The 15,081-nt window shown below is 37.3% G+C and overlaps 2 protein-coding genes across 2 annotated transcripts in view; one reads left to right on the forward strand and one right to left on the reverse strand.

Moving 5' to 3' along the window:
• Positions 1-1,361: 1,361 nt before the first annotated feature.
• LOC108361526 (uncharacterized) lies at positions 1,362-2,360 on the reverse strand. The gene has a single exon (XM_017614159.1). It carries the CDS (start codon positions 2,358-2,360, stop codon positions 1,362-1,364), a length of 999 nt encoding a protein of 332 aa, XP_017469648.1.
• Positions 2,361-6,971: 4,611 nt separating this feature from the next.
• Positions 6,972-15,081, forward strand: part of LOC108361527 (uncharacterized) — a 16,112-nt gene continuing 8,002 nt past the window's right edge. Inside the window, exons 1-2 of the mRNA XM_017614160.1 lie at positions 6,972-7,368; positions 7,438-8,121. Of these exons, the coding sequence (XP_017469649.1) occupies positions 6,972-7,368; positions 7,438-8,121 (1,081 nt within the window). The remainder of the gene's footprint in view (positions 7,369-7,437; positions 8,122-15,081) is intronic.

A 15,081-nucleotide genomic window follows, 5' to 3' on the forward strand; every position in this document is an offset into this window, starting at 1 on the left:
GTTGGAGTATCACGCCAAAGAATGCGTTGGTAATTACGGTGCACTGCATCGACTTCCACCTGCCGGAACATTTTCTCAATATCCGCTATAAGTGCTACCCGGTACAGTCGGAATCTAAAGAGAATATGGACCAAGGGGTCCTGAATGGTTGGCCCAACCATCAGCACATCGTTCAGGGAGACGCCTGTGGGAGTACGAGCTGAAACATTAAATACTACACGGAACTTTGCCAGAACAGCATGATGGGGTATGTAGTACTCGGCGGCCGTTTGTTCCTCATTGGCGACTCGCTCCATATGCCCCAAGGTGGCATACTCGCGCATGAAATCGGTATACTTGGAATGAAGCTCGTCATCACCGGCCAGCCTCCGCTCAATTCTAAGAAACTGCTGTAAAGCCTGCGTATAAGAATCGCCCAAGTCTACACTTTTATGGAAAGGGAGCGGGACTACATACCGCCCTTCCGCTGTACGGGTATGTGTCATCGCAAAAATTGCTCACACTCGTCGTCTTCGGTGACAGCTGTGTTTGAGGGTAGTTCCTCCCATTTCCAAAAATTACGGACAAGCTCTTCCAAGGATACCTCCGAGTCACAAATCTTAGCATGAAGTGATTGAGGTCGATGTGTAGTTGAAGAGCCTCCGTTGGCCGGCCCAAACCCCACCCAACCGAGACTGGTGCGTTGTGCGTGTGGTTGGTCTGTAGGCCTCCTAACGATACCAGCCTCCACAGTTAGACCCCAAACATCAGCGCCGAGAAGATTATCCACTGGGCCTGGTGTACCAAAGTGTGGATCTGCAAGTGGGAGACCATGTAAATGTTTCCATGACGATGTCGCAACCGGTACGCCAGGAGTAAGGGACGTGATCGTCCCGTGACTGTAACGTTAGCTTGGCGCCACCTGAAGTGTGAGTATGAGCGGCTTGCGCCAATACCTTCCACCGCCACATTGTGTTTGCGTCTACGTAATTGCAGCTGATTTGCTAATTTCTCCGTTACAAAACTTACCTGCGAACCAGGATCGCAGAGAATGCGGGCGATGCGCCGAATGGAGGACGTGCCGATCGCATAGACACTTGCCGTTGCCAACAGAACCATAGGTTGACCATGTGTTAAGCAAGAAACCAAATTACTAGCGAGTGTTGATTGTTGAGAGGGTACCATGTTACGCGGTGATGGGCTGCCCGATGTCGCTGCTCCAATTTTATTATGTTCCGCACGGCAAAAAATGGTGTTGTGCTTTCGGCCGCATCGCCGACACCCACCTGAAGGACAATGTTTTGTCATATGGCCACCCCGCAAACCATTAAAACACAGGTTAGAAGTTTTCAATGCCTTGAAGCGCTCTTCTGGTCCCAAAGCTAACAACTAAGGACAGCGCATGACGCGATGCTCGCCCCCGCAACTAATGCATTGCCCCTCTTCTGTTCTGACAAGATAAGTTTGTAGGGCCCGAGATTTTTTTCCTGCCGAGCTCCAGCTGTTGCAATGGAAAAGTTTGCCCCACCATCACAAGCCAGGCTATGAGCGCGTTTTTCCAAAAATTTTAGCAAGTCTTCTAAGTTGGGAATGTCCGGTGTTGTAAGGCTCATATTCCAGTGCCGCTGCACCGTGGTGGGCACCTTCGATACCACAATTGGCACCATAATGGCGTCCCAACTATTCACCGGTAGCTCCATGACCTGCAATGCTCGTAGAGACTCTCTAACCTGGTCGACAACGGACAACAATGCCTTTTGACTGTCTTCTGTAGTAGGCTTCATATTGAGCAACCGAGTTACATGGGCTTCGGCTAAGTGCCGCCGGCTATTATACCTGTCGTTCAAGGCCTTCCAGACCTCCTCATACCCACCGGAGTAATGACTGCCAATTAGGGGCACCGATTCCACTGGAATGGCTTGCAGTAACTTTGCCAAATTGTAAGCTTCGGGATATTGCTGTTTGTGTATTAACGACTCGAATAAGTCTCTGAATGCCAGCCAATTATGTAGTTGGCCATCGAAACTGGGGACCACCAATGGATCCAGTTTCAATTGAGACTGCGGCTGCTCCCTAACCTGTACCGATGAGGCGGGCGGCGATGAAGTGGCTTCTTTCAATTGACGCGAGACCAATGCCACTGCCTCATTGTAGATGCCCTCTACCTTATCCCACAGATCTTCGTGCAGAGCGAATTCCTCCTTGGTGGCAATCGCAACCAATTTGTCATGATTAACCTCAAATTTCGTGAAGTAGGACCGTAGGGCAGCCAGCTCCTGCTCTAATTGACACGTGTCCCAGATTTTACCATTGAGTCTTATTCTCTCTGCTGATTTTTGGATGGCATTGCTCGCCGCCAAACGTAGGTTTAATTCAGCCATATCGAATTAACAATTTAACTAAGTAAGGTCCTCACAGGAGGCACCAAAAATGTATCAAGAAAATAAAAGATATCCAAACTTACGGAAGCAACGTGGAGAACAAAAGTCCCTTTATTTGAGATAACAAGCCAAAGCTAGAATCGACAACTACAAATCGAAATATTGATGTGGTGATGCCATCTTGAATGGGGTCACACGATACATCAGCCGTTGATGAGACTTAATACTAAACATTGGGTGTTAGTTAATATCTTACGAATGTAATTAGAAAATATGTAAAGTACCGACTTTCTCTTGGAAATTTAATTTATAGTCTTGCAACTGGAGTCTACTATCGCACCCTTTCCTTAAACGTGTATTAATTTAATATTCAAATACAGTACACATATTTATCTAATTTGGAAAGAAAAATCTCCCTACTATACAAATATGTGAGAGGAAGTAACAAAACAAAAATACGTTTAAGGCGCAGGGAAGGACGCCGGGTATTTGCTAGAATTGTGTAACTTTAAATATTTTCATGACATTTCAATTTAAATACTTTCATCTAATTTTCAATAAAATTTTAAATTTTGTGCTACGTATTTGAATCCAATTCTTGATTTGTTTTTTCGGAAGAAAGAACTGTGACGTAAATAACTACTTTTTTCTGACAATAATTCTATTTCTATACCGAAAAACTACCATATCTATTATTATTCGCAAACCCCTGACTTGAATGGCCCACCTTAACGATTTTTATTTTTCTACAGAAACCGTCAGTGACCAAAATTTATAACAATTTAACTTTTTCTAAAATTTTTCAAGTATCTTATATACACTTATGTATTTATAACTCTATATTTATATGTACATAAAACATTATTTGTCGTAATGTGTCCATCACATATTTACAAAATTAAAAAAAGAAACTATTTTGCCTAATTAAAAAAAGAAGTTTGGAAAACACACCATATTTTATATTGCATGTGAGACAGCACATACAGAAAACCACAGCCCTTTCCTATTGGATGGCTATACCCCTTATTTCATGCCAAACTTTCAGCGGACTATAATATTTGACTATTTTCTCAGTAAGTAACACATATGTATATTCTTTTTCGACATAAGGGTGCGGTGAGTGGTAGTCGGTGGTAACTATCGGTGTTTGAACTTTTTGAGGTTATCGGTTATGTCAGATTTTGAAATTAAATTTATAGAATACCAATCCGATTTCGTTAAAATAACTAAGCGAATTACGCAGAATCGACCACTGTCGACATACGCGGTTAAACTCAAAAATACAAAGATTCGCTGGTAACTTGTTATAATAAAATTATATTGCACGTGGTGACAGGTTATAAGGTCATTGGAAATAAGGTCAATTGACTTTATTTCCCCCGCTGGTGCGAAATAAAGTCAATTGACATTATTACCTTTTCAAAAGCGAAATAAAGTCAACAAAAATTTGGAAATAAAGTCAGTATTTCCATTTGAATGAGGAAATAGCGTCAACAATGCTTAAAGTATGCCGATTCATAGAAAAAAATGCTGTTCTCACAATAAACAAGAGCAATAATAGCAGATCGTCGAACAATAGGGGTAGAAATGCAAATGTCCGTGCTTTAAACGCTCACGCCCCNCCTTTTCAAAAGCGAAATAAAGTCAACAAAAATTTGGAAATAAAGTCAGTATTTCCATTTGAATGAGGAAATAGCGTCAACAATGCTTAAAGTATGCCGATTCATAGAAAAAAATGCTGTTCTCACAATAAACAAGAGCAATAATAGCAGATCGTCGAACAATAGGGGTAGAAATGCAAATGTCCGTGCTTTAAACGCTCACGCCCCTCCGGAGCGAACACTGGGGGAGCAGGAGTTAGACAACTAAATGATTTTTCCATAACGAAAGGCATTTACTGCTTAAATCTAAATTATTCAGATATTATTCAATTGCAAATTTCCGGGTCAAATAAATTATGCACATTTTTGGTTGACACGCAAGCTGACATTTCTTGAATTAAAATTTCAAATTTTAACAAAAATTTTGCAATTGATACAAATTGCCGCATCACGGGGCCACCTCTAATACCATGGTACAAAAATGAAGGTAGTTTCACTTAATGACATTAGCAGCCATGTTAGCCATTTTACTTTTGCTGAGGTTATGACACTTTCACGAAATCAGGCTACCAGATTGAAAATTATAAAAACATTTTTTTTTTTTAAGAATGTGATCTACAAAGGACAAAATAAAATAATTTTTTAAAAATAATAAAATGAAAAATGAGTTGCGCATTTGGAAGCTGCAAAAATACCACTTAACGATATCGAGTTTGATTGGCTGGAGAATTTTGTAGGTTACCTTGTGTCGAAAAAGGGTCTGGCGGAATTCGGTTTCAGGAGGAGTGAAGGGGAAGACAATAATTTACCTTCATTAATATATATATATATATGTGGGGGTACATATAATGACGTACAGACGAAAACGGACGATATTTAACGCTGACGGACGATATAATTAGTGGCGAACGAATTCCATCCTTTTTATTGCGCAAAATCGACGCCGACGAACGTTATTCAAATAAAAAGGAGGCAGTCCGACCGAGCCACCACGACGCGCAGACGTGTTTTGCACATTTAAAATTAATTAATCTTAATCTACAAATAAACGTTAATATGTAAATACAATAAACTTAATATATTCAATAAACACTACTACATCTAAAAACTGTAATAAAGTGTTTAAATCCTCAAATTGGGGGCTCAACCAAAGGTGAGTCGGTCGGTGTGAAGTGAAGTTATAAAAATCAAGGCTAAGCGAGGAAAGCCTGCGCGCCCGCTGAGTGAAAAATGAAACATTTATTGAAGAAGAAATTTGCAATTTAAACTTTGCTAATTAGAAATGAAAATCTGATTAAGATTTTGCACGGAAATTGAAGTAGAAATATATATGTACTTTATTAAAACGATCGCTTATAAAAGTGGTATTGCAAAAGCAAATCGAAAAAGGGAAAAAGATGATGCAATAGAACGAGTGGGTACACGAACGAAAAACGTTACATTCAAATGAGCCGAAAATTAAACAACGAAATTCAAAGAGCAGAAAGTGCGGAGCAAATACGACGTCGAAATCGCAGTAGAGCATCAACTCAACGAAGTGCGAAGACGAAGAAGGCAGAGGAAAATTTTATTGCGAAGCTGCAGCGTAGCGGATGGTAGTGGACGAAGAAATGGATAAGTGCCGCTGAATCGAAGTAGATGTACATACGAACAAGAAATCTATAAAGGTAACGAAGTTAATGAAGTTAGTGTGTAAGCAAAAAGGAATAAAATACATGTAAAGTACATACAAAGAACTTCAAGAAGTTAGTGTGTAAAGAAGGCAAAATAAATGTAACGAAAGAGGGACTGCGCTAATGGTTAGAAAAAGAGTGAAGGTAAATTGAAATGTAGTAAATGAGGAATTACTTAATCAAAACAAAATGTAGCAAAACGAATAGTTGATGAAAAGGGAAAAAGTAAATGATGTGAAGTAAAAGCTAGGGAATTTCATAAAGCTGGTGTAAAATGTATAAAGCAAGAAATACTGAGTCGAAACAAAGTGTTGTAAAATGAGAAGTGTAAAACAACAATGCAGAAGCAAAATAAGTAAAAGAGAAATTTGTAATCGAAGTTGATGTACATATGTATGTACGTATTTAATGAACAGAAATTATTAAAGGTGTTGAATGATTAAACAGAAGTAAGAGGAGGATGATAAAGTTAACGATTGAAAAACAATCCTTCTTCGTTTTATTACAAAATGCAAAATTTGTAAACAAACAAATAACTATAGATGAAATGTTTAATGTGAAAGCAAACAAGTAAAGTTTCAAGGAAGAATAAGTAATTGGCCTAGAAGTTAATAAAATCTGAATTGTTTAGTCAGTATTTACTATCCCTATAACGCAGATAGATACAATTAGTCGTCTAATATTTTTGTTTGCAATTTTTCTTGTTTTCGATTAAAAGTCTTATTTTTAAATTAAGCATACATACATATTTTAAGAAATTTATCCATTGGTATTTCAACATTTGCAAGATGGAAAGAACAGAGATATTAGACTTGACAGTTGAACAATTGAAAGAAAAATTGCGAGAAGCTAGTTTACTGACAACCGGACGTAAAAAAGAATTGCAGGACAGACTGCTTCAACATTTTGGCCATTCTGCGAATGATAGTGATGGTGAATCGGTTCAGTCGGTATATGAGGACGTCGGCAATGGAAGAGTGCGGCCCGGCGTTGTGGTTCATCAACCTCAGTTTCACCCTAAAGATTTAATTGATAGCCTTTCACAGTTTAGAGGAGTAGGTAGACCTGATGTACATCAATGGTTAAGAGAGTTTGAGAAAAATTCTCAAGTTGTGGGATGGAGTGACCTACAAAAATTCATTTATGTGAAGCAATTATTGTCAGGAGCCGCTAAACTATTTATTCGCAGTCAATTTAGTATACAAACATGGTCATCTCTTAAAATTGCTTTGATAAGTGAATTTGATGCTCGGATATGTGCAGCTGACATCCACAGAATGTTGAGGAATAGAAAAAAATATGCAAATGAAAGTTTATTAGAGTATCTTTACTCATTGATGGAAATAGGCGGTCGAATTGAGTTAGACGAAGCGAGTATTATAGATTATTTTATTGAAGGAATTGCTGACTCGAGAGTGAATAAGGCTATATTATATCAGGCAAGGAGTATTAATGAGTTAAAGCTGCAAATGCGGGTATATGAAAAAGTTCGTGGTACGGAAAATCAGAAAAGCAAACCGTTTTCAGGCACTACAGTAGGAAAGAATGATGAAGTGAAGAAAGAAAGGAAATGTTTTAGATGTGGGAGTGAGGCACATTTGGCTAAAGAATGTACTCATTCGCAAGTGAAATGTTTTAATTGCAGCCAGTTTGGGCACAAATCGTTTGAATGCAAATCCGTTAAAAAGGAACAGAAGCCAAAACAAAACACGGCAAATACAGTAGATGACTGGGGTGAGTTAAAGTTCAAAAATGTTAAATTTTGCGAAAACAATTTTCAGTTTTCCGCCTTGATTGATACAGGCTGTAACCTGTGTCTTATGCGTTATGGCACATTAAAAAATAGTGGCATGGAAGTGCAGTTTAAGCTAAAGCAGAAAGAATTGTATGGAATCGGGGGTTATAAAATTAACACGATTGGAAGTTTTCAAACAAAAATCGAAATGGATTTTATCGTACTTGATTTGAAATTTTATTTAATAAGAGATGAAGACATTAGCTACGCGGTCATTATATGCAATGTTGCATTAGAGGTAGCAGATTTGATTGTGACTAAGGAACAGGCGGAGTTTAAAGCAAAAAGAGTTGATACTGAAAAAGACAAGATAACTAAATCTGACATGGATAATTTGGACAGAAAAGTGAACAAAGGGGGTTGGATTAGGGAACTAGACACGGTTTATGCAGTTTGTGAAGACGTTGGTCTGCTGCAAGAGCTTAAGACAGACCACTTACCTGTGAATCTCGCCAAAGAAATAAGGGAATTAGTAAATCAGTACGTACCGGCCAATAAAGTAAAGCCGCAAGTAGAAATGAAGATTTTACTACGAGACGAACTTCCGGTATACCAAGCGCCGAGACGACTGTCGTATGAAAACCAGGCTTTTGTTGAAAAGCAAATTTCAGAATGGCTCGATGAAAAAATCATACAGCCCAGTGTATCTGAATACGCAACGCCAATAGTGCTAGTGTCAAAAAAGGATGGTAGTAAGCGATTGTGCTGCGACTACCGTAGGCTTAATGAAAAGATTATTAGAGAAAATTTCCTATGGCACTAATTGACGATGTGGTAGATAGGTTACAAGTAGCTAAAGCATATACAACTTTAGATCTAAAAAATGGATATTTCCATGTACCGATTCATGAGGATTCGAAGAAGTACACTGCTTTTATAACCCATAATGGACAATTTTGTACCATTTGGCCTTTCAAATGCCCCATCTGTTTTCTGTAGGTATATCAACGTAGTCTTTAGGCCATTAATCCACACGGGATACTTTATTGTCTACATGGATGATGTTATTATCCCAGCTAAGGATGAGCATGAAGGGTTAGAAAAATTATGTACTGTTCTGAAAGTAGCAGCTGAAAATGGGTTACAATTTAAGTGGTCAAAGTGCCAATTTTTGCAAAGAAGGGTGGAGTTTTTAGGATATAACATTGAGAATGGAAGAGAAAACAGAAGCGGTATCAAACTTTCCATGTCCTAAAGATAGAAAGACAGTGCAGCGATTTATCGGACTTACTTCCTACTTCAGACGTTTTATAGAAAACTATGCGTTACTAGCAAAACCTTTGACGGACCTATTGAGACAAGATGCGAGATTTCGAATGGGCGACAAAGAGACAGCAGCGTTTAGGCAGCTTAAAGAGGCACTAGTCAAAGCACCTGTTTTAAAACTATACGACCCCAATGCTTATTCAGAAATTCATACAGATGCTTGCAAATATGGGTACGGAGCTGTACTCCTCCAAAAGGATATTGACGACCAAACTTTGCATCCTGTTCAATATATGAGTCGAAAAACATCACCGGCAGAAGAGTGGTATCACTCTTATGAATTAGAAGTTTTGGCNAATATGGGTACGGAGCTGTACTCCTCCAAAAGGATATTGACGACCAAACTTTGCATCCTGTTCAATATATGAGTCGAAAAACATCACCGGCAGAAGAGTGCTATCACTCTTATGAATTAGAAGTTTTGGCCATAATAAATGCGTTGAAAAAATGGAAAATATATGTCTTAGGTAAAAATTTCAAAATAGTCACCGACTGTAACGCTTTCACAATGACAATGAAGAAGAAAGATGTTCCAGTTCGAGTGTCTAGATGGGCTTTATTCTTGCAAGAATTTGACTACGTTTTAGATCACCGCGCTGGGTCGAAGATGAAGCACGTAGATGCCCTCAGCCGCATGTACTGTACGCTTATAGAAGACTCATTAAAGCATAGGCTTAAGGGGGCGCAGCAGACGGACAAGTGGGTAAAAGCAGTAAGACAGATAGTAGCTAAAGAAGAGTATGAGTATTATTTTTTGAAACACGATATTTTATTCAAAGACCCTAATAAAGAGTTGATAGTAGTTCCTGAAGCCATGGAAGATGAAATTATAAAGGAAGCACACCAGAAGTGACATTTTGCTGCAAAAAAGCCACAAGACTACATTGAAAAAACATTTTACATTCCCAAATTAAGTAACAAGGTTTCAAAAATTGTACAGACTTGCATCGAATGTATAGTCACAAATGCGAAAGTGAGACGTAAGGAAGGTTTCTTAAGTCCAATATACAAAGATGATAGGCCGTTATTGACGTTACATATAGACCACGTGGGACCACTGCAGACGACAAACAAAAACTATTCGTACATATTAGTTATAATTGACGCATTCACAAAATTTACTTGGCTCTATCCGACGAAAAATTGTGGCGCGGAAGTTGTCATAGATAAAATGAAAAAACAATCAGCCGTCTTTGGTAATCCAATGCGAGTAATAACAGACAGGGGAACAGCCGTCACTAGTGACGCTTTTAAAAAATATTGTACCGAATCTGACATTCAACATTTGCTTATTGCCACCGGTGTGCCTCGTGGGAATGGGCAAGTTGAAAGAGTGCATCGGATAATTGTTCCAATGCTAGCCAAAATGAGTAGCGAAAGTCCTTCAATGTGGTACAAATATACAGACAAGGTTCAGCAATATATAAATAGTACGCCACCCGAAGCACAAAAGTGTCTCCCTTCAAATTACTGACAGGTTGCGAAATGAGGGTCGATGATTTAGCAGACATTAGAGCACTTATCGAAGAATCGGACATAGCAGAATTGAACACTGAAAGGGATGAAGTACGAAAGCTCGCTAAAGAAAATATAGGAAAAATTCAGGAAGAAAATCGTAGAAATTTTAACAAGAAAAGGAAACAAGATCCAATTTTTAGAATAAATGATTTAGTAGCGATAATGAGAACACAATATGGAGTTGGTATGAAACTGAGACCAAAGTTTTCAGGTCCTTACAAAATAATAAAATATTTAAATCATGGAAGGTATGAGGTGGAGCGTATCGGAGATACTGAAGGTCCACGAAGAACCACAACTGTCGCGGAGTATCTCAAGCTATGGAAACCATCATTCGAGGCCGAATGAACGCAGGATGGGCGAATGTGGGGGTACATATAATGACGTACAGACGAAGACGGACGATATATAACGTTGACGGACTTTGGCGGACGATATAATAAGTGGCGAACGAATTCCATCCTTTTTATTGCGCAAAATCAACGCCGACGAACGTTATTCAAATAAAAAGGAGGCAGTCCGACCGAGACACCACGACGCGCAGACGTGTTTTGCACATTTAAAGTTAATTAATCTTAATCTACAAATAAACGTTAATATGTAAATACAATAAACTTAATATATTCAATAAACGCTACTACATCTAAAAACTGTAATAAAGTGTTTAAATCCACACATATATATATATATATATATATATATATATCTGAAGGAGGTCTTTATAAACGAAGTGCTGATTTTTTGAATCTTTTAGAGCATTTTAGCACGAAATTTATTGAAATTAATGGTGAAAAATTAAAATAGAACAATACTAAATATGAAAATAAGAAGATGAGAAAAATAACACCTTGATGGGTTTGTTGAATTTATTACCTAAATAAAAACATTTAATAATATTAACGCAACATACATACATACATATAGATTAATTTTCAGTTTTGGGGTAGGGGAGAGAAATACCATAAACGTAAGTACATATGCCATTATGCATTTTACTTCGAAGTAAAATTGCATTCATTATATGTACATATTTTCAATACATATGTATACCATGTACTAGACTTGTTTGGTTTCGTCTTAGAAGACTAAAATATTTACAACCATTTACTGTGAAAAAAAATTCCCTTCTCGAAATTCCCTAATTTATTTTGAAATATAAAGACTTTCTAGCTGAACTATTATCCAAATTCATCAATGAATGTTTCCGAGTTGGTCAATACCCAGAGCAATTGAGAATTGGTTCCAGTCCACAAAGCGGGAAGAAAAGAAATTCCTTCAAACTACCGACCAATAACAAAGCTAAGCACTATCGATAAAATATTTGAAAGCGTTATTTTAAATCGATTGAAATCCTTTCTAAAACATATCCAAATAATAAACAAAAACCAATTTGGATTTGTAGAAAACTTGGGAACATTATCAGCGTGTTTATCGTGTACTGAATTCATATACGAAAATCTTGACAAAAAATATATGTATCTTGTCTGGCGATTGAATTGTCTAAGGCATTCGACTCGGTTAATCTGGAAATAATGATTAGAAAACTTGTAGAACTGGGAATTACTGGAAAACAGTATATTGGGTAAGGACTTCTTGAAAGTCAATAAATGCGTTATCAGCTATGCAAGCAATAGCATTTCTTTCTGGGTAGGTAGCAAAACGTCGCGATTCCGATTCTTCACGGAACTGCGTAATTCCACCCAGCTGCGAAGATTTTCCACTTTTTAATTTAGGAAGTTCACCGGAACCATTTTTTGTGGAATCACAAGAACCACCAAACAAGCAACCCAATTGTCAAAGTCATAAATACCACAAGTGACATAAAATACGTAAAGAAGTGTAACATGCGGACTGAAAAACTCTCTAATTTCAATGTGTATTCCATTAATAAGACAAGAAACGATGACATCCGGACAAAAGAACTGATTAAGACTTTGAAAAAACCAATTCTTAGTTACGCTAAAAGCGAATTGTTCAACTTGTGCGTAGATTACGCAGATATATTTGCACTTCCAGATGACAAAATGACACTGAACAACTTTTAAGAACAAAAATTAAGATTGGACACAGTAACCCAGTTTACATTAAAAATTACCGCTTACAATACCCCCAGCATGAAGAAATAAACCGTCAAGTTACCAAGTTACCGGGCCGTTACACATTCAATTTTCCCCTTTCAATTTTCAACTACTCACACTCTTATTTATTTTTTATTTTTGCTCTCAATTTTGATCAGCTTTTCAGCATTGGTGTGCGAATTTTGTGAAAATAAAAAAATACTAAGCTAATGCATGCTAAAATGCTAATCTACAATGGAATTAAAATGGAAAATGGTATTCAGCAGCTAGTTAGTTACATTGTTTTCTTGAAGACGGCATGTTGATAAGGAAATTGCTTCTCAAATTGAATGCAGCCTACGTAATAGCTTTAAATATTTATGATTTTTGACAAGCAATGTGTGTGAGGAAATTGAAAGGCAAAACTGATCGTTCCGCATGTGCGTAGACTTCCATGCTGTTAATAAGAAATTGATTGCCGATAAGTTCCCTCCTGCGCGAATAGATGACATTTTAGACAACCTTGGTCGAGAGAAGTATTTTTCAAACTTTAGACCTCTTTTCCGGATTTCACCAAATCCCTTTGCATGTTGACTCACGTTACGTAACATCCTTTAGCATCGACCGAGGAGAATTTAGGTGGAAAGTATTACAGTTTGGTTTAAACGTAGCACCAAACTCATTCTCACGAATGATGACAATTGCTTTTTCCGGTATTCCGCCCAATGTGGCATTTCTTTACGTCGACGATAAAATCGTAATTGGTTGTAGCGAATCACACTACATAAAAAATCTGTCCAAAGTTTTCAATATATGCAAAGCTTTCAACATGAAACTCAACCCAAATAAATGCAATTTTCTCCGGCCAGAATTTACATTCTTAGGCCATAAATGTTCAGCCAAAGGTCTGTTGCCAGATGACACAAAAATAAATGCAGTTAAAATATATACAAAACCGACTGACAAAGACGCGGTTAGACGATTTCTCTCATTTTCCAATTATTACAGACGGTTTATACCAAATTTGGGGTCTCTGGCGGCGCCTTTAAATCAATAAGGGTCAAAAGATAGTGGAGCGGCGAGCAAAGCGAAGAGCTAGCATCGAGCAAAGCTTCAATTACAAACGTGTATGTACGCTTTGCTCTTCACTATACGCTTTCCTATTGAAACATATGCGTTTCAAATCGACGCTTTGCTAGGGATAAATCGTTACAAGTAAATCCAAGTACATACTCGATACTTTTCTCAATTTACCAAGTAGTTTTGTACTCGATACTTTTTATTGCGATCCAAGTAGGTATCGAAAAAAGTACTTGTATCTATCGGAAGCGCAAAACTTATTATGCTTCAGCATCTTCTTTGAAAAGCAACTCATTATAGGAATGGGAAGATATGCGCACTACATTTCCGCAGCTATATAAGCAAGCCCGTCTATACATAACTGTTGTTGGATCATCTGTCCCTTGCTAGAGGCTTTTCTCAAAAACAGGTATAACTATCAGGCATGTTCTAAAATTTACGGTTTTCAATTGGAATATTCACTCTTTTCATCAGGTACAATTAAAAAATATTTGGAAAATCGAGTCGATTTCAAAGTTTAGAATTTCAGAACATGCCCGTATATCCAAATCTCGAAACCGCCTTTCACGAAAACACTTTTAAAAGTTGATTTTTTTTGGGGAAATATAACAAAAGACAAGTTATTTTCTTAAACTTATTTTATATGAAAAAACTTTATCTATTCATCTTGTTAAAATGTATTTTATTGTTTTTGTATGAAAAAATATTCGAAGGTGAATAATCTTGTAAAACTGCATATTATTTGTGAAAAAAAATTCAATAACTTTGAAAAATCTGCAAAATTGTAGTTCTATGTACAAGTACTCGATACCTTTCCGATACTGAGTAGGTATCGATACCTTGTTTGATACAAGTACAAATACTGATTTGAGTAATACCTTGATGGTATCGATTTATCCCTACGCTTTGCTCGATGCTCTTTGCTCGCCGCCCCACTATGTTCTTACCCTTAGGCAGGAAAAAAGTTTAGTTTATTTGGGACAGTCAGCGTTGCCGAAAAATCGTCATTTCAGCCAAAAAAATGTCAAATACTTTTTATTGGCTGCATTTCTTTATTCATTCTGAACGTTTGGAATAAACTTTTTTGTTTACTTATTCTTTAGAACGTTCCTGATGATATGTTAATGTGAAATGGGATTAACTGGAATGTATAAAGAAACGCAGCCATTATATTTTTTTTTAGCCGACTTAAAAAAAAGGAGCAGGTTATCAATTAACGTTAACCGATTTCTATTATTTTTAAAGGAAAGGTGGTACCTTCTCAAGTAGCACACTGGTGTATAAATTGGTGTAAATTTATGGATTTTGGTACAAATCTGATTAGATTGAATAAAAAAAGAACGTTTTGGTGTATTTGTTATTCCACCAGTATTTCTTTCAAATCAAAATTCTACCTTTAACATTTTGGTACTATTTATTCATTGAGATAAGTACGAAAACTACACCAGCTCCTAAAATGCGCCACTTTTTTCATTTGGTTCACAAATAGCTCCACGTTAACAAATGTCATTAAAATTATTCAGGCGACATTCTGAGTAGTGATGTGCTGAATTCTCGGTACCCAATACTTGAAACAAATTTCGGTACCCAATACTTCCTTTTCGGTACCTTTCGTCATTATATCTGTGCCGTTCAATTAAAGTAGCTTAGGTCAATTTAGATGGTTTGACTTTGAATTAAAAAAAAAAATCAGTTTCCTTTGAAATTGTTTTATATTTTAATTAAGATTCT

This window comes from Rhagoletis zephyria, unplaced genomic scaffold (assembly GCF_001687245.7).
Source record: "Rhagoletis zephyria isolate East Lansing unplaced genomic scaffold, Rhagoletis_zephyria_1.1 Rzeph_scaffold_00784, whole genome shotgun sequence".
In the NCBI taxonomy this organism is placed as follows: domain Eukaryota; kingdom Metazoa; phylum Arthropoda; class Insecta; order Diptera; family Tephritidae; genus Rhagoletis; species Rhagoletis zephyria.